Consider the following 17,364-nt stretch of genomic DNA (forward strand, 5'->3'; position numbering starts at 1 on the left):
GGCAGCTGCAGTCAGAAGCAGATTCTGGGTTTATTTCATGCAGTTAGTCGGGACACGGCAGATCAAGAACATCAGCAGACAAACTTCAGCGGGTTCTGCAGGTTCTGCAGGATCCTGACAGGAGAACGGGTCATGGAGGCTTTCACTTCTCCCTCAGGAGAGAACCAGACCAGGAACAGCTTTTATTAAAACATAAAGCTTGACACCAAATAATGACGTTTAACACATTAAAAAGATCAAATGTAGACGTTTTCGTCAGGAACTGAGATCCAAACTCAGCGTTCTGTCAGAGACCACAGACAAATTCTACTTTTTATTAAACCTGGGAAAAAAGATTTGAAAGTCATTCATTCAAATTCTTTAAAAAGCTCTTAAAACTTCCAGGAAGTTATAAAACAGTGACGTTCTTTTTTTTATTTTTGATAAATGTATGTTTTGCCTCAGCTTTGAAACTGATTAAATATAAACTCTGTCTTTGGGTCCCAAACACGACTCTAACTGCAGGAAATAGATTTTTACGATTGTAGAAGTTTTTGGTCGTCACCTCCTCGGCTGTTTGTGCCGTTCAGAAAACACTTAAAGTTTTATTTTTAACGTAAAAAGTTAGTTTTTCATTTTTGCATTCTGTGATGAAGAGTGCCGTTCTGCCAGACTTTCAGTCTCTGATAAAGTTGAACAAAAAAAAACAAAACATTTTTGCTTTAATATATTTCGTGACAAATATTTACTTCCAAACGAAGCTGAAAACGACAAACAACAGAAACCTTCTCATGTAGAATAAATGCACTTGTTTAACGTTTTTCACATTGATAGCAGAACCGTTCTGAAGGGATGAAAGGAACAAAGAAGGCAATGAAAGGTTTTCAGTCGCAGGGCGAGTTTCAACACAACGCCGTTTTTTCCTCACAAAACACCATTCTACCATTTCTAAACGTCAGCAGTGGTCATTTTAAAGGGATACTTTTGACAACTCAACAATTTACCAAATGTTTCTGATAAAACGTGACACGATTCGGGGAGGAGGACGTCTGAGTGTTGAAACTCACCCCCGAAGCATTCAGATATCGAATATAAAAGCACTTGTGAGGTCCGAACGCCATCGTCCCTCCGGTTGCATTGATAAGAGTTTGTACCTTCCGTACGTCTCAAGGCATCGATTTTTCTCACAGGTAAAACAGACGTACACAAATATAATTTTTTTACAGTTTAAAAAAAAAAAGAAAAGAAAACGTTTGCTATTTCAGTTGCGTATCTGGTAAACTTTAGTCACAGCTATGTTTAAAGTAGCAGGCTGATGCTAAGGTAACGTGATGCTGCTTTCACAACAACAACAACAACAACAAATATGTGCTTCTTCTTCAATAGTGGTCAAACCAAAACAGAAAAAATAGAACATTCAGGAAATCAGGATCGAGATGTCAGGCGAACAGAACTCTGGACACGGGCTTTCTGTTCAACTCCACAAACGTTTCTGTCCATTCAGAGGCTGCAGTTCGTTACACATTAAAGCACAAGGTTACAAAACAAAACTGTTCAGAAAGGCGGCAAAAATAAGAACAAAGTCAAACATGTTTGACTAAATAATAGCTAAGCACAAAAACGTTACTTTACTTCAGTCCTTCAGCTGCTGGATTTGTTGAGCTCGCTAGAATTTAACTCCACAAATAACACACAAATGTATTAAAACTGTTGAAAATATAAATATATACATTTACAAAAAAAGTATTTTGTTTATTGCCTGCAGTTTAGTAGGTCTAATCATTGCTAACAGGTTAGCATTAGCCAGATATGACACGACCTCCCGCTCTAATGGGAAAATATTTAATCGACTTGGAGGATTTATTTTATTTGTCAACCATTCATTGTTTCTTATTCAACTTGGTTTAAGTTTTTAAGCCAGATTTAATTTATTGCATAATTAAATGAAACAGGAGTTAGATTAGCAGCACATTAATAAGCTATTTAAGGTGATTATGGTTATTTGATTTTTTATTTTTACAAGCTGTTTTACAAACAGCGAGAAGGTTTTTTTTCAGTCTGTTTGAGTTGTCCTCTGGTTCAGTAATTCATCCACAACAGAAAACAGTCGGACAGGGACGAGGACAGACAGCTGCTGGTGTCTCTTGTGGACAGCTCCTGAACGCAGTGGCACCAGGTATTCACAGTCATGAGTTGTTTTCATTTGGGAACGCGATATCTCTCTGCACGAGACGGACAGAAAGCTTTAGAAACACAAAACTGTACGTTAGTCTTCAGCGCAGTAAAGATGAACTCATCACCGACAAAAAGTCGAACTAAACGCCGTGTCTGAGAGCCAGAGTGGCCCGGTTAGAGGTCATTACCACACCGTGTTACAGAAGCGAGGGCCGTGGAACAACTTAAGGCTCTGTAGTTGCTGGCGTGACGTTGGGTCGAAAAAGTGACGCGACAAAACAGGAGGGTTGGATTAAAGCTGACCAGCTGGAGGACAAAAGGACAAGTCAAACAGGCCGATATGATCGTTAACTCTCAGGATGCTGGTAGTAAAGAAAGATGTTCTAAAAACTTCGCCTCATGAGGAAATATGGTGGTTTTTTATCTGATACTACTTGTGTACGTTGGAGTAAAGCCAGTGTCCAGAGTTCAAACATTCGTCCAACATCAGAAAGTGGACACTTGAAGCGTCCACTCGTCCACACCGGGGGGACAGACAGGGACAAAAATGACAAGCTTTTAATGGACACTTATAAAAAAAACAAACACTTTCACATGTTCAGGAACCCCATCAGCTCAAAAACAAAAAACTTTCAGAGTCCATTTTTTTCCTTTTCTGAAACAGATGTGCAGAACCGCCTCTCCTGATTGGCTGGTATCAGTCAGAGGAATGTGTCTTGACCAATCAGGAGGAAGAATGTTTACGGGTCGTTAAATATGTAAATATAACATGCTCATTCAGCTGTAACACATTTAGATGCTTCCGTTGAATCGTTTCTTCGCAGCTCAGTCGCCATTTTTGTGCGTAACCGTGTGTTTTCACTTAGATTTGTGTTTTTAGTAGCGTTAGCATCTAGCATTAGCATTTTAACCACAAGTGTTTTTGACAGAATATCAGAGAAATTCAAGGAAATTAAACAAATCATCGTCTGAAATTCCACTTGGACCTAAAATGATGCAAAAATAAATAGAAAAACTTGCAGTTTTTTCCACCAGACAGATTCCATCTGCAGAACCTGCAGCACGTTGTGGTTCTGAAAGCTGTCAAGCCTTCAAACATGAAAATATTCAAACATTTAGGAGGCAGTAAATGCTCGTAACAATAAATATATTAAACAGCATGCTGCTGTTTATCTGGATAAAATACTGTCCAGTTATGAAGCAGTGCCACAGGATATGAGCAAATACCTCCAACTGGTTTGAAAACTCTTATTTTGATATTTAGTTTAGCTCGTTATAACCCTTTAAAACCTAATTTTATAAACGTTGGAACGAAACTGACCTGTCAATAACAAATTAGCTTCATGCTAAAGCATCTTTTCTATTTAACAAGACCATTATTTTGCAGAAGGAGCATCATGTTCTATTAGATAACTTCTGGAACGAGTGAGTAGAACCATAAAGTCATTAAAGTACTTGTTTTCAGAGATAACAGAGCAGAGTCGCCCTCTGCTGGTCCAGAAACAGAATGCAGCTTTTAGAGCACATTGGCTTCACTTTTCAAACAGGGAGGTCATGATCCTTATTCTCTGCGGTCTACGGTCACAGTTTGAGTTTTAAATTCAAAATGGCCCATTTTGTTAGCGTGCTAAAGTTTAATTTCTAAAAATTCTGATGGTTTTTGTGATGTCAGATTTTGCAGCTGGAGACGAGATCTGGTGAAATAACTGGGGATTCAAGTTCAGTTGGCAAAACTATTTCCAAACACTATTTCAAAATTTAAAAAAAAGATGAAATATTTAAGTCTTTCTTAGATTTAGGTCTCTCTCAACTGTTTTCTCTGCTGAGAAAAATAAAAGTTCCTGTTGTGCTTTTACCATTTAGTGTTTCTGTTCTTTAAGAACAAGCAGATCTTCAGGAAACGTCCTGCTGGTGTTTGCTGAACTCTGTCCAGAAAGGATCAGCTGGAAACGAGCTGCTGTCATGCTGGCTTCTACAAGAGCAATAATTAGTTCACAGAAGTTTAGGTGTTTTTTTGTCGTTTTGGTCGAGTTATTTGTTTTTTGTCACCTCCTAAACACTTAAAGCTGAGAAATTAATTTCAATTTGCTGATTTCATCGTCGCAATTACAGTATTGTGCTAATTTTTTCTTCACAATGCAGCCAATTATCTCCGAGGCGGCAACAGTTTGTTTTGTTCAACTGCACTTGGGAGTTAAATAAAGTAAAATGATTACGTTATTTCCTTCATGATGAAATGACGACGTCCATCTCCTTTCAGCAGCGTCTATCTGACTCAAACCCCCCCAGAAACCAAACCAAAGCTCACCGTCTGGTTCAGAGAAGAGTCCAGTAGAAGGTTTCAGATGAATCCATCTCAGGCAGCAGCTCAGTAAATAAACGTCTTTTATGCCTCTGGCCTTTTCTAGTGTTTGGTGATCTGGAAAAGTTCCAGATTCTGTACTTTCCAAGATCCTAACAAAAAAAATCTGATCCAGATTCCAGAAGAATCATAAATGATAAATCCAGTGAATCCTGCCGGAGCGACGTGGAGCTCCTGGTTTCCTGGTTTCCATCAGAACGAGGAGTCCGTCTGAGCGCCGGGTCACATGATGCCGTTGGTGACGTACTGGAAGGAGTCGTAGAGTTTGGTGGTGATGGAGCGCATGGAGCCATCCACCAGCTGCTCCACCAGCAGCTGGAGCTGCTCCTCCGTCAGGGACATGTGGAAACGCTCCTTCAGGCCGCGGATGGTGCTGGAGCCGTGGAAACAAGGCAGGTGGGAGCCTGGAGAAGAAAACAAGAAGAACAAGATGGAGGGAAGGGTTTTAAACTCGTGAAAGCAGGATTTACTGAAGCCAGTCAGGGTTTCATAAACTTCTTATGGATTTATGGAAATCTACAGATGTTCACATGAACGATGCCGCAGCTCTTATTGATCCGATTTCTAATCCGTCTCTTTTCTAAAGATTATTTCTTTCATGGGAAACCAACTGGTTTTGGTTCGGTTCTCACACATTCTGCTTTAACCAGATTAACTGATTACCCAGATTCTTAGAATAACACAAAAATATATTTAATTCTCACTGAAGCTGAATTAATTCCTCTTTTCTAGCGTCTATATTGATGTAAATCACACATTCTTTGTGATATATTTTTAGTAAACTACATTTGCACGCAGGTAGTAAAATCATTTATGTTCAGAAGTTTTATGTTCCAAAGCTTTTCTGCAGCTAGAATCTAATTTAAACTGTTTAAATAATCAGTTTATCTGCATCAAATGAGACATTTAAAACAAGCTTTTCGTCCTACAGCTGCAGAGCGTGTCAGGTGTGTGTGTGTGTGTGTTACCTTGCTGCATGATCTCGACTATCTGCAGCACTTTCTCCATGTGCTTCCTGGCTGCGATCAGACCCTGCAGCATCAGCATCTTGTAGTAGATAAACATGTCTCCATCAAGACCTCCCATCACCTGAAAACATGGAGGCAGTGGAGCTGCTTCAGTCGGGATCGAAATGTTCAACTTGTTACAAATTAAAGCTGCTGGGTTCTTCCTAATGATCATAACAACCAATCGGTATCTGGGTGTTGGTTCGGACCCAGAGCGTCGCTTGGTGCATTACAGATCGAGCTCAAATCTTTACTCACGTCTACAAACTCTGACGTGAGTTTGAAGGCCGACGTCTCGAAGCCGAGGTTGCGTGGAGAGCTGGAGAGGATGAAACCGAAGTCGATGTGGATGATGTGGCCTTCAGAGTCCAACAGGATGTTCCCGTTGTGTCTGCAGAGGTCATTTTAAAGTCAGGGAGCTGCAGGAGCGCTCAGCTTCCAACACTTCACAGCTCATTTTTTTGTTAGAAAAAACCTCAAAACTCTAAAAGCTCTGAAGCCCAGAAACATTGAGACTAAACGTTTAACGGGACATGTCTTTGAGGACCTGAAGCTCACCTGTCCTTGACCTGCAGCAGGTAACAGATCAGACTGTACCCGGCGCAGCTCTGGACAAAGTTCCTCTGAGCGGTGAGGAAAGCCTCTGTGGTGAAGCTGCCGTGTTCCTGCAGGAAGTAGTCCAGCAGAGACATCTGACTCTGTTTTCTCACCTGGCAAAGAGGACAAAAAAAAAAAACTTTAATCTTATCTGTGTGCAGTTTGTTTCAACATAAAAACTGTTTTCTTTCCAATTCTGTAGAAACAGAAGCTGAGGAAAGTGCTTAGGAATGAAAAACTTCTCACCTGACAAGTTCAGCTACTTATTAATTATTAACTGGGTGAAATCAATGCCCGGCAAAACACTCATTCTCAGCAGAACAGCTTCCCAGAACCCTCTGCCTACCTGGTGCAGAGAGACGGCGTTGAGGACGGGCTCGATCATCCCGCTGTCAGACGACATCACCAGGATCTTATAAGGTTTGATCCACAGAGGAACTCTCTCCTGCTGCCAGATGGACTGAGCACACAAACAAAGACATGAGAGGAGACTTGAGCGGCATTCTTTAAAGTAACACTTCTCCAACATGAGAAGAGTTCAGGTGTTTCTGTACCTGCAGCTGTTTGAGGACCTGATAGGCCAGCAGCTCCTGCCTCAGGTCGTCTCCACACTTCACGATGACCGACAGCAGCCTCCAGTTAGGCAGGTGACCGTAGGGAGAAGCTTCCCTGATCCGCCTGAACACCAGCAACGAGTTACTACAGCAGCAGGGGAACGCAGGCGACGAGTTCGGTTTTACTCGCTTTCGAGGACCCACCTGACTTTCTCCTCCCAGGGCTCTTTGAGGGCGACAGCTGATGGGTCCTCTGGGTCCCTCTTGAAGGAGGTGGGCGTCTGAGCGAGGTTCTCTGACAGACGGCGCCTGGAACGCCACCAACACACACAGATCAGAGCTGCTGACAGCTGGGTTTAATTGTTTCTTGCATTAGACTCTTCAAGCTCCACCGTGTTCCCTGGCAGCGAGGATCTACCTGATGTCTCCAGCAGCGATGAACACCGGCTCTTTGCTCTCCAGGCTTGTGATGCTGTCCACTGAAAACTGACTGATGTTGTCACTGCTGCTGGTCTGAGCCTCCCCCTGCCACAGAAACACACACCAGCCTGTTCATACTCCTCATGAGGACACTGGGTACTCAGGGGGGGGTTACAGGGACCTTAACAGGTTTGAACATTTATTCAAACGATGAGAGTACCTCCACCTGCAGCTGCCCGATGTCGTCCGTGGCCCAGGCCTCGTCGTCGTTGTCGTAGTTCGGGACGGTGGAGAAACTTCCTGCTCGGTGCTCTGACGTCATGCTGCTGCTGTTAGCGTTAGCCATCGTGCCGCAGTCCAGGTTCTCTGCGGAGCGGGCCGTGCGGATCCGGGTCTCAGGGATCCGAGCCGGAACGGGAGACGTCTCGAAGCTGTCGCACTCCAGAACCTCGACGTAGATGATGTAGGGAGCCTGAGGGGGAGAAACACAGTGAGGCGATACGGAGACGTGTTTGTCATTTACTGCCTTCCCTGTGTTAGAAGCAGCTTGTTTCGGACAGCAGGGGGCGCTCACCTTGTCCTTGGAGTTGAGGACCACAGCTTGGGTGTGGGGGACCCTGCAGACGTGGTGCTGGTGGTCAGCGGTGGGTAACCACACGCGGGCCGGCAGCTTGTGGTTGAGCAGCGACAGCTCTGAGATCAGCCGCTGGGTCTTCTGTTCTTTGGTGGGCAGCGTGGCCAAACGCTTCCCGATGCCAAACAGAGACTTCACAAACTCCCTCTGAGGACGAAGACGCTCCGGCTGCAAGCACGCAGGAAGAGGACAGAAAAACAGGTTTGAACAAGTTTCTTTATATGAACTTAATACGTTTAATAAACAAAACTATTATAAAACAGATGTGAGGAATTCATTTAATTAAGTTTATTTCTTTTTAGTCCCAATTCAAAAACTAAACAGCTTAAAGAAGAGCAGTCAGGTCAGATTCATTTACATTTTATAAACATAGGGACCAACAATCCAGACTTATCAATATTTAATCATTTTTGTTTTATCAATTTTATTTTATGCTCATATTGTTTTTGCTTGCAAGAAACCAAACAGAAGACTAAAAGAGGAATGAATAAAACATGATCATCAGAGAAAAATGACAAACTAGAGGCTTCAAACGACAACAATTAGTGTAACTGCAGTCATTCAGATGTTTCATTTGGTTCTTTATTTTGTCTGTAATCATTTAAAAAGCATTTTGATTTGTTGATTTACGTCTCTCAATCGCTGGAAACTCTTTAAACCAATTTTCTGCCTGCTGACAGCAGCAGGAGGCGTTAAAGTATCACAACATTATTTCCAGCAACATAGTCTACTAACCAGGTCATAGTTTATATGATTCAAACCTGCAAAAACATCTGAAAACAAGTTGCTTTGACTGGAATTTATCAGTGTGAATCAAAAGGATTAAAAAGACTTGTTTCAGTCTGTTTAACTTGAGTCACATGACGGCCAAGCTGCTGGGTTAAAATCCCCCCCAGGCCCCTCTGTGACTCAGACCCGGGGGCTGCTTCAGGACCTGAACCAGAAACAGGCTTTCAGGTTAGAGACGGACTCACCGAGCAGAAAACTGAAACAGACAAACCCACCAAGGCGCCGGTGTGTGGCCAGAGTATGACTTTCACTGACATGAACGACATCCCAGCAGAACTGAATGTTTGTCTTGTGCAGCTTAAATTTGAAACAAGTTTATTTAAAGTTTGAGATCGTTAACTGGTAAAGATTACAAACTTTTTATTAAACTATTAAACTTCCTTGTCTCGTAAAACAAACCCACCACATTCAGAGTGGAACCGCTGGTCAAATAAAGTACTTCTTTAACGGTTTTCAGCCCAACTGAGAAGAAAACAAAACATGTTCTCAAACTCCTGAGATTTAGAAAAAACTTAGAAAACTCTTTGTTACTCATTTTAAAAAACATATAAAACCAGGGAGTGCATCTTTTAAAATGAGGGTGAAAGTTCACCCTTAAATCATGAATATTTTAGGTGGAATCTTTAGTATCTGTGGCCTCCAGCTGTAAGAAGACACTCCTCTCACCCCTCTGTCCATCCCTCCCCACACTTCCTGCCCTTCCGGTCACCATGGCAACCCCTCCTCCCACAATAACTCAGACGGGCTTTTGTTCTCGCCACGCTGGATCGCGTTTCCACATCGCCCTCGGCCAGAGTCGCTTCTCCTCTCCGTGATGCAGAGAGGCGGAAGGCGAAGGCGGAAGTTCTCGTTAAACTTCTGCCTTTTGTGTTACAGAAGAATTCAGCGGCCGGAGGAAGCAGAAGAAAAAAGGAAGCGTTTCAGGTCGCACAACATCCACTGAACGCTCGAAAGCTGACGGGTCGGCGACGGAGGAAAGGCTGCAGCCTGATGAAGCAAAGTTTGTGAAGTTTTCCAGGAAAACTGTCAGAAGTTTGGTCTTCATTTGATGTCGCGTTCTGGATATGATCAGCTGATTACACCGAACAGACAAAAAGCACAACTTATCTAAAGTCAGAGGGAAGGAAGAACCAGGGAGTTCCTGCAGCCTGACTGGAACCAGATGCTGTTTGATCAGAGCCTCTGATACCATCCAGTATCCAGTCCTGAAGCCGGCCTCTCCTCCAGCTGCAGGTTGAACACGATGAGCCGACAGGAAGCTGGAGACCTGAAGCTCGGGCCTTTCATAGCAGCAGAAATCGTCTCAGACTTTTGAGGCACAGCTGCGTGGTATAAAACAGCCGGGCTGCTGATGTAGGAGCATTCCTGTCTCTTTACTCAGGAGTCTCAGCTCGCCAAGTTAAAGCTCCTCCCGTCTGGAATCTACCGAGTTCTGTGAACATAAAGTACCTGCAGAACGCCGTCCTGAGTCCTGACAAATACACAACATGTGCTTCTTTCACCTCGTTAGACAAGCTCTTTTAAATTAAATTAGTCCTTCTGTGTAAAACTGCATGTTAATATTACAACCCTAGTTATAAAACAGTTGGGTCGTTGTGTAAAAAGTAAATAAAAACAGAATTAAACAATCTGCAAATTCTCATTAACACATCATTGGTTGAAACTAAGAAATTGTATCACTTCTTGACTGAAAAAAACAAAGACATTTGAATTTTACCTTGTTTATTTCCTACAAAAAGCTACTATTTTTTAGTTTAAACATCTGATATTTACTGTGAATAAAACGGGCTGATGAGAACAGCAGGTTCAGTTATTATTTACATTTTACACATTTCACACAACGCTCCAGTGCTTCAGTGCTGATACTGCTGAGTATCAGAGCTCCAGGCTCAAAGCAAAATCAGTGACTTAGTAAGTCAGGCTTAACTCTGAGTTTCTACGTGTCATGAAGCTGCTTCACATCCTCCAGGGGTTTAGAACCACAGTAAAAAGTCTTAACTGTCTGTAACCAGTAATGCCTGCTTCATTTCTACAGTATTTACCTGGAGACAGATAAAAAGGTTTAATATCTCTGCCTCATGGTCAATAATCCATCCCAGATTCTTTTTTTATTATTATTTCTGCTAAGGAAACAACAAGATCTAAATCAAACGCTGCGGCTTCTCTTATCAGGAGTTCATAAGTTCAGCTGCAGAAAATAAAGATCATCCGTCCTGTTTTTCTTCATTCCATCTCCTGCTGAAGTTTTTCCAGTGTAGGATTCCTTTATTAAAAACACAACAGCAGCTGGAAAACACCATCAAGCAGGAGGAGATGAAAACAGCGGAGGTTTGGAGGCTCCGAGCCAACAGACAGAGCCTCGGTCTTCATGTGACTTACGCTGCCGGCCAGGAATGTGAAGGCCGAGTGCAGCGCTGCGAACGTACATTTATCCCTCGCTTTCTCTGCTCGCTGATCGGCTCGGCTTTTATCTGAGCCAGACAGGAACGGGACGGTTCCTGCACGAGCGTCACAGTCTCTCAGGGAACAGCTTAACCTGTCGCTTTCAGAAGATGTGGAGATCTGTGTCTGTTAAAAGGACAGATTTTTCTGATTTTATTGTTCGTTTCTAAGGCTCTTAACGGTCTGGCTCCACCTTAACTCTGGGATCTTTAACGCCACTCAAAATCTAAACGATCGCACCTTTTCAGCGGCTGCTCCTGTTTATGAACCTTAGAAAACTTTAAAGTTTCAGAGACACATTCAGCACCTTCATTTATCTGTACTTGTGTTTTTATTGAAGGATTTTAATATTATTATTCTTTGAGCTGCCGTTTTTGCTGTCCATCCCTTTGGCGCAGCCTGTTATTAACACACTGACATGTAGTTTGTTAATATCTAAAGATTTCTAATCCAGATATCTGTTCCTGGAAACATCTGGAAGGCAGACTTGTTTTTTTATTGGAACAGATTGTTGTTGGATCTGTCAGCGGATCCACGTTCTGTTCACGCTGAATTCTGAGGACGGGTTTGATCCGTTCCCTCGGATGGACTGAAGCTGCAGAATGAGGCCCACTCGGTTTTCTCCCACGTGCCGCTAAACAATCAGAGTCTTCTTGTCCCACAGAAAAAGAGGAAACCAGCAGAAGAAGAAGAAAAAGTTGAGCCCGGGAGAAAGAAAAGAGCTAAACCCAAAGACATACAGCGAGCAGAAAATACAAAGAAAATAGGATTTTAAAGAAAAACCTCCAACTATAGATTCCTGATGTACTTTATGGTTTTAAATGCTAAAAGAAAATCATTTTCTGAACTTTAATATGAGTTTAAATGAATTCAGCTGCAGTTATTTGTCACCTGGAAACTGCTGCAGGCCTCAGACACTCAGAGGCTCCGAAAGCCACAGATATTCATCTACAAACGCTCTCAGCAGCGTGATTAGTCAGAAATGTCATTACGTAACAATGAACCACATTATCAGCAAAGGTGTGTCCTGCTGTGTCGGTAAAAGATCAGATCCAGAAGATGAGATAAGAACAGATTCTTAGAAGGCAGAAACTTTTTCAATCTTTTTGGGGAGAACTTTAGAAGCAAATTTAGTTTTGATAAAGATGGAAGGTTTTAATTCCTCCCATACGCCTGAAACCACCTACAGACATTTCCACATCTATTAATCTGCCCCTCACCTCTTCATGGACTGCCTCCACCTTCGGGTTACTCCCCGTCCGCCTGAGGCTGGCGCCCGGCCCACTGCTCGCCACGGTGGCGTCCGACTTGGACCTCTGGTGTGTCCTCCTGGTCGGGGAGACGAACACCTCGCCCTGATCGGGGCTGTCTGGGACGGAGCAGACAGAGGTGGAGGGCTCCACGTTGCTGCTGTTGTGCCTGCGGTGGCAGCGGCGGTGGGGCGGCGAGGACAGCGGGCTGTCAGAAACCGATCCCGACGCGGAGCGGGGCGCCTCGGAGGCCGGACCGGCAGGCTTGAGCTCATCTGACAGGATGAGCTTTCGCAGTTTGGTGCCTCTGGAGTGACGCTGCGTGGAGATGTGCATGTCGGAGGAGTAGGCGCCCAGCAGCCAGGCCGACAGCAGAGAGAAGGTGATGCTCGATTTGCAGCGATGGATCTGAGGCACACAAATTCTCATATTAGCTCATATTAGCTTTAGCTTCTGAAACGTTTACAACCAGAACTCCTGCGATAACCAGCATGAGCTGAAACTGTTAAAGGTAAAACAATCAGAACAAACATAAAAATAGCAAAACAACTAAAAGCTACAAATGAAGCGACTGTCCTGAGGCAGAAATTTAAAAAGCACAAAGTTTTGAAGGAATTGAAGCGACTTCCATTCATTTCAAAGAGGAAAACACTGTAAATAAAAGCAGATATTTTAAAAGCTTAAAAGTTTGAAAAAGAGCTGAAGATTTTCACGCCTGTATGGTTAAAGTAGCTGAACGTGTGCTGAAGTAGTTCCAGCCCGCCTCAGCATTCAGCCCAGGTGTGTGAGGACTCACCAGGTACGGTCTGATGGCGTCCCCCACCTCCGTGTCCATGTGCACGTACATGTTGAGGAGCTGCGGCAGGTAGAAGTCCACCTCGCTGTCGGGGAAGCTGAAGAGCCGGTTCCCGATGTACGCCTGCACCCCCGGCTCCTTCGACTTGTACAGGTAGGAAATCGCCATGGAAACGTCAAACAGCTTGGATTCGAAGAGGCGGAGCAGCCAGGACTGTTTAGACGTGGCCTGTGAGGAAGACTCCAGCCCTGCCGAAGAAGGCGGGTCCTGGTAAGTTTTAGCGGCGGTGGCGGCATCTCTCGGCCCTTCGTCCTCGTTCTCGTCTTCCTCTCTGATGGAGCTGGTCTCAGCGTTGATGTGCCACTGAGGACTGCAGCGCTCCGGGATGTCTGCGCAGTGTTGCTGCTGTTGGTTTTGGTCGTCCTGCTGCTGTTTGTTGTCCAGCATTTTGACTTTAAGCAGAACTTCCTGGCAGGCCTTCAGCGCCACCTCAGGGTCGATGACTGCAGGCGGAAAACAAACGGGTCATTCAGAAACCCGAACCAGACAAAAACCAAAGAAAACCTAAAACTCGCAAACAGCCGAGTCTCATTTACCTGGGTCGACCCCCAGATCCATCTCCATGGCGTCCTCCGAGATGACATCCAGCAGTGGACTCGGCCCTCGCTGGTCGCCGCCGCTCGACACGCCGCTGCCGATGCCCTCGCTGGCGCTGCTGCTGGCGATGCTGCCGGTGCTGCCGATGCTGCCGCTCGGACTGGAGCTGCGCGGGCTGGCGCTGGGGGAGGACGGCTGCTCGCCATGAGGGGGCGGGGGGAGCTGCAGCTGAGGCCGGGGATGATGGTGGTGGTGGTGGTGGTGGTGGTGACGGTGACTGTGGTGATTGGGGCAGTCGGAGGAGCTCTCAGAGCAGGAGGAAGAGGAGGAGGAGGAGGAAGAGGAGGAGGCGCTGGAGGGTGAGGAGGGGCAGGAGAACGTGGTGGGGGAGGAGGAGGCTGGCGGAGGAGGCGGAGCAGAGTGGGAGGGGCTTAGGTGGAGCGGTTGGAGAGCTGGGGACAAGGAGACCTCGGCGTCGGCCATTTTGGAAGGAAGGCCTAAAGAAATGGACAAAGACAGTAAAGTTTTTAAAAGAATACGGCGAACGAAGAGAAGAACGACCAAAAAAAACAAAAAAAACAATAATAAGGCATCAAGAAACTTCAGACAAACTTATTGCTCCAAATTTCTCCAATTTTCTTTTCAAACTCTGATTCTTCTTAGACAGGTTCTGAAGAAGTGGACTATTTCAGATCTTTGTAATGAACTACGTTCCTCTAGGAGCACACACCTGATCTGCTTCCTGCTGCGCCTGAGCCAAGTCCCAGTTTTATCAGGAGGAAGTGCAGCGAGGACGCTCTCTGATGGGAAACGGTAGTTATGACTTCCTGCTGAGCGGTAATTACAGACCGGTAAGCAGGTTTTCTTTTTTTGTGTTGTTTAAAAACACAAACCAGCTCAGAGTTTTTACTGACAGCACCTCAGTGACGCTGAAGCAGGCAAAATGGCCGCTCCTGCAGATGATAATTACGCTCAGAGATGATCCTGATTGTCTTCCGGATGAGCTCCTTTAGTAAAAAAAAATAAAAAATCCTTTACTGTTTTTGTTTTGGCGGCTCTGCAGAACCTGTGACGCAGCCACGCAGGGTGGAGGTGTGACAGGAAGTCCTCTCTGTTTGTGTTGGCGAGCTGTCAGTGTGACGCAGGCGATGTGCATCATCATCATCATCATCCTCCTCCTCCTCTCTGCCAGCCTGCAGCCCAAGGAGGCGTCCTGTTTCTATTTTCATCCCATCACAGCTCCACGTTATCAGATCCCAGTTCTTTACTACAAAACATTTGGTTTTTCTGACGTCTTCCCGCGATATTCTGTTTCCAGAACAACTCTTTTATTAAAGCGATTCGTTTCAGTCATTTTTTAAAAGTTTCTGAGTGGATGCTTTTCTCCATCATCATTTTTCCTTTTTATAAAAATGGAGGAAAGAGAAAAAAGGCCCCTGTAGGAATATAACACACCACTGGGAGTCGGACTCAGGAGGTTATAAAGAAACAACTCAGCCTTTTCAGATAAAAACTAAACGAGCAGATTTACGTTCACATAAAGATGGTTCAGCTGCCATTTTAAAAAGGGCTGAAATTTCTGTCCTGAGTTCTGTCTTTAAATAAATTTTCTATCTTGACAAGATGAAGAAACGCCTCCGAAACGAGCAGATGAACGTGACATAAGCCCGGTTCTGTCCCCGAGACGCAGAGCGTGAGATCACCGCGCCGTGCACGGGGACAGATGTGTGATGGGTTCCAGATGTGGACGCTGAGGAGGAGGTTGTTGCCGCGGTGACGGTGTTTACCCGACGGAGCGTGCGCTGTAAATGTTTCTGTCAGCTGAATGTTCTCGGCAGATGTTTCTGATCATCAGTCCACACCGACTGCTCCTCTCTGGAACGTCTCGGGCGGATCTGTTGGATCTGCGAGCTGCAGGAAACTCGTCGAATCTGGGCAGTTTACTTTGAGTTTTAATGAAAGCAACACAGCTGTGACCTGAACTGAAAGATGTTTGCTTTGTTTCCTTCATCATTAACAGAATCTAACAGTTTTTTTTATGTTTCCAGATTGGAACCCATCAGAGAAACCAGATTGCTTTTAAAAACCCGTGGACAGATTCAACCACACCCACTGACGCTGAGCCGGGCCTTCAGGGTTTGTTTTTTTTATATATCAGGAGGAACTGAACTAAAATCTGCAACATTTGAAAAGTGAAAAAAATCAGGATCACTCTCCCAAAGGTCAAAACAAATAAAGAAGGCAGGAAAACGTAGCCGCCAGAATCTGCTTCTTTTTTTAAACGGGGAAATGCAACAAAAACTAAAGCTATTATTATTATTATTATTATTCCTTGATGAGTATAGAGGTTTCTAACATTCGTTAAGTCACCAAAGTCTAAAAGTTGCAATAACAAATCTTAGGGAAGTCCTTTTCTGTTTGGATCTATTTGTGCAGCGTAACCTGCTGCAGTCGGGATGAAAACATAACAGTTTTTTATTGTGACTGGATTTTGTTGTGATTAAATCTAAAAATAACAAAATTATGCTGCATGTTGTAAATTACAGTAACATCCAAAATGGCAAGAAGTACTCAAGAAAGAAAAAAACTTCAATCAGACAATTTTAAAAAATGACAGAAAACATGAAGCTGCATCAGCTCACGTTCTGCATTTTTACAGACTCTGAGAGAAACATCTACGTTTAACCCAAAACTAAGTATCTGAGCAAATCCAGTCATCTGGTGACCTGTTCTGATCTCAGCAATCAATCAACAGAAGCAAAAAGGAGGAATCAGCTTAAAGGTTAACAGACGGTCAGTGAACGCAACACCTTGACAGCTTGATGGAGGAGGAGGAAAACGTGGACATTTCAGGGCAAAGTGTGAAGTTTATCAGACAACTTTAAAGCAGAGAGACGGTGAGGCAACAATCAAGATGCTTTATCTTTCAGCTGCAAATAAAGCGGAAAAAAACCTGTGCAATAACACAGGTCCTGCTGAGCTAAAACAGAAATTATTACACTTAAATGCTACAAGCACTGGATGGAGATGTTGTCCATGATGTAAAGTTGTTATTGTTTAACTCAGATTTGATGCTGATGCCCAAAAAACCCAAACATCTCATTTTATAGTGAGAGAAATGTGAGAAAATGCATATAATTAGATATAATAGATTATAATATATAGATGGTTATTCTCCTGTAGTAACGCACGAGGCTGCCCACAGGACATGGAGGAGGTGGAGGTGGAGGAGGAGGAGGAGGAGGAGAGCCGCTCCCTCCTGATGAAAACAAACTGGAGGAAGGAGACCGAGAACCGGACAGCAACAGGCCCACCGCCGGACATTTAACACCGCGGCGGCAGAAAATATCCCTCCGCTAACGGCTGTTTGAAACGGAACCGACGCAAACACAAACGAAAATAAGAATATATATATATATGTGTGTGTGTATGTATATATCAGAAGGAAAACGAGGACAGCGAGGAAGAACCACAGGACTTACCCGGCTAACGTAGAGCCTTCACTCCGGTTTGAAAAAGCTCCGACGCTCGAGGGAGAATCCAGTTTCGGTCCCGGGTCCGTCTCAGTCGGGTCCAGATGTTTAGTCCGGGTTTTTATCGCGAGGGGCTCTTATTAGTCCGGGTTCTCAGGCTCGGGTCATGGTCCATGTAGTCCGAGATACGCTGTAGCCCTGGCCGCTCTCGGCTCGGTCCGCTTTAAAGCAGCAGTGACGCAACATCCGTAAAGACAGCCGCAGTCCGGAACTTTAACAGCTTCCGGCG

General features: G+C 44.4%; 1 protein-coding gene across 4 annotated transcripts; it reads right to left on the reverse strand.

Moving 5' to 3' along the window:
• Nucleotides 1–11: 11 nt before the first annotated feature.
• On the reverse strand, nucleotides 12–17,313 carry LOC108243905 (phosphatidylinositol 4-kinase beta). Of its 4 annotated transcripts, XM_017429640.3 has the most exons (14): nucleotides 17,085–17,313; nucleotides 13,602–14,099; nucleotides 13,006–13,508; nucleotides 12,180–12,617; nucleotides 7,669–7,896; nucleotides 7,315–7,566; nucleotides 7,093–7,199; nucleotides 6,879–6,983; nucleotides 6,675–6,798; nucleotides 6,467–6,580; nucleotides 6,082–6,233; nucleotides 5,782–5,914; nucleotides 5,485–5,605; nucleotides 4,739–4,920 (listed from the first exon to the last, which is right to left on the reverse strand). In XM_017429640.3, the coding sequence occupies exons 2-14, from the start codon at nucleotides 14,083–14,085 to the stop codon at nucleotides 4,739–4,741; spliced, it is 2,943 nt and encodes a 980-aa protein (XP_017285129.1). In that variant the 5' UTR covers nucleotides 14,086–14,099; nucleotides 17,085–17,313. The 4 variants fall into 4 exon arrangements, with proteins under 4 accessions (XP_037831783.1, XP_017285129.1, XP_037831785.1 ...); XM_037975855.1 differs by lacking the exon at nucleotides 17,085–17,313 and having other exon boundaries at nucleotides 12–4,920; nucleotides 13,602–14,085; XM_037975857.1 differs by lacking the exons at nucleotides 12,180–12,617; nucleotides 13,006–13,508; nucleotides 13,602–14,099; nucleotides 17,085–17,313 and adding an exon at nucleotides 9,184–9,851.
• Nucleotides 17,314–17,364: the final 51 nt, after the last annotated feature.

Source organism: Kryptolebias marmoratus, linkage group LG5 (genome assembly GCF_001649575.2).
Source record: "Kryptolebias marmoratus isolate JLee-2015 linkage group LG5, ASM164957v2, whole genome shotgun sequence".
Taxonomy (NCBI): Eukaryota; Metazoa; Chordata; class Actinopteri; order Cyprinodontiformes; family Rivulidae; genus Kryptolebias; species Kryptolebias marmoratus.

Excerpts from the sequence above, each read along its gene's own strand:
- LOC108243905 (XM_037975855.1), bottom strand. The coding sequence starts at position 14,085 with ATGGCCGACGCCGAGGTCTCCTTGTCCCCAGCTCTCCAACCGCTCCAC. Across the intron at positions 13,509-13,601 it reads GGATCTGGGGGTCGACCCAG|TCATCGACCCTGAGGTGGCG; the intron begins GTAAATGAGACT and ends TTCCGCCTGCAG. Across the intron at positions 6,799-6,878 it reads CCCTGGGAGGAGAAAGTCAG|GCGGATCAGGGAAGCTTCTC; the intron begins GTGGGTCCTCGA and ends GCTGGTGTTCAG.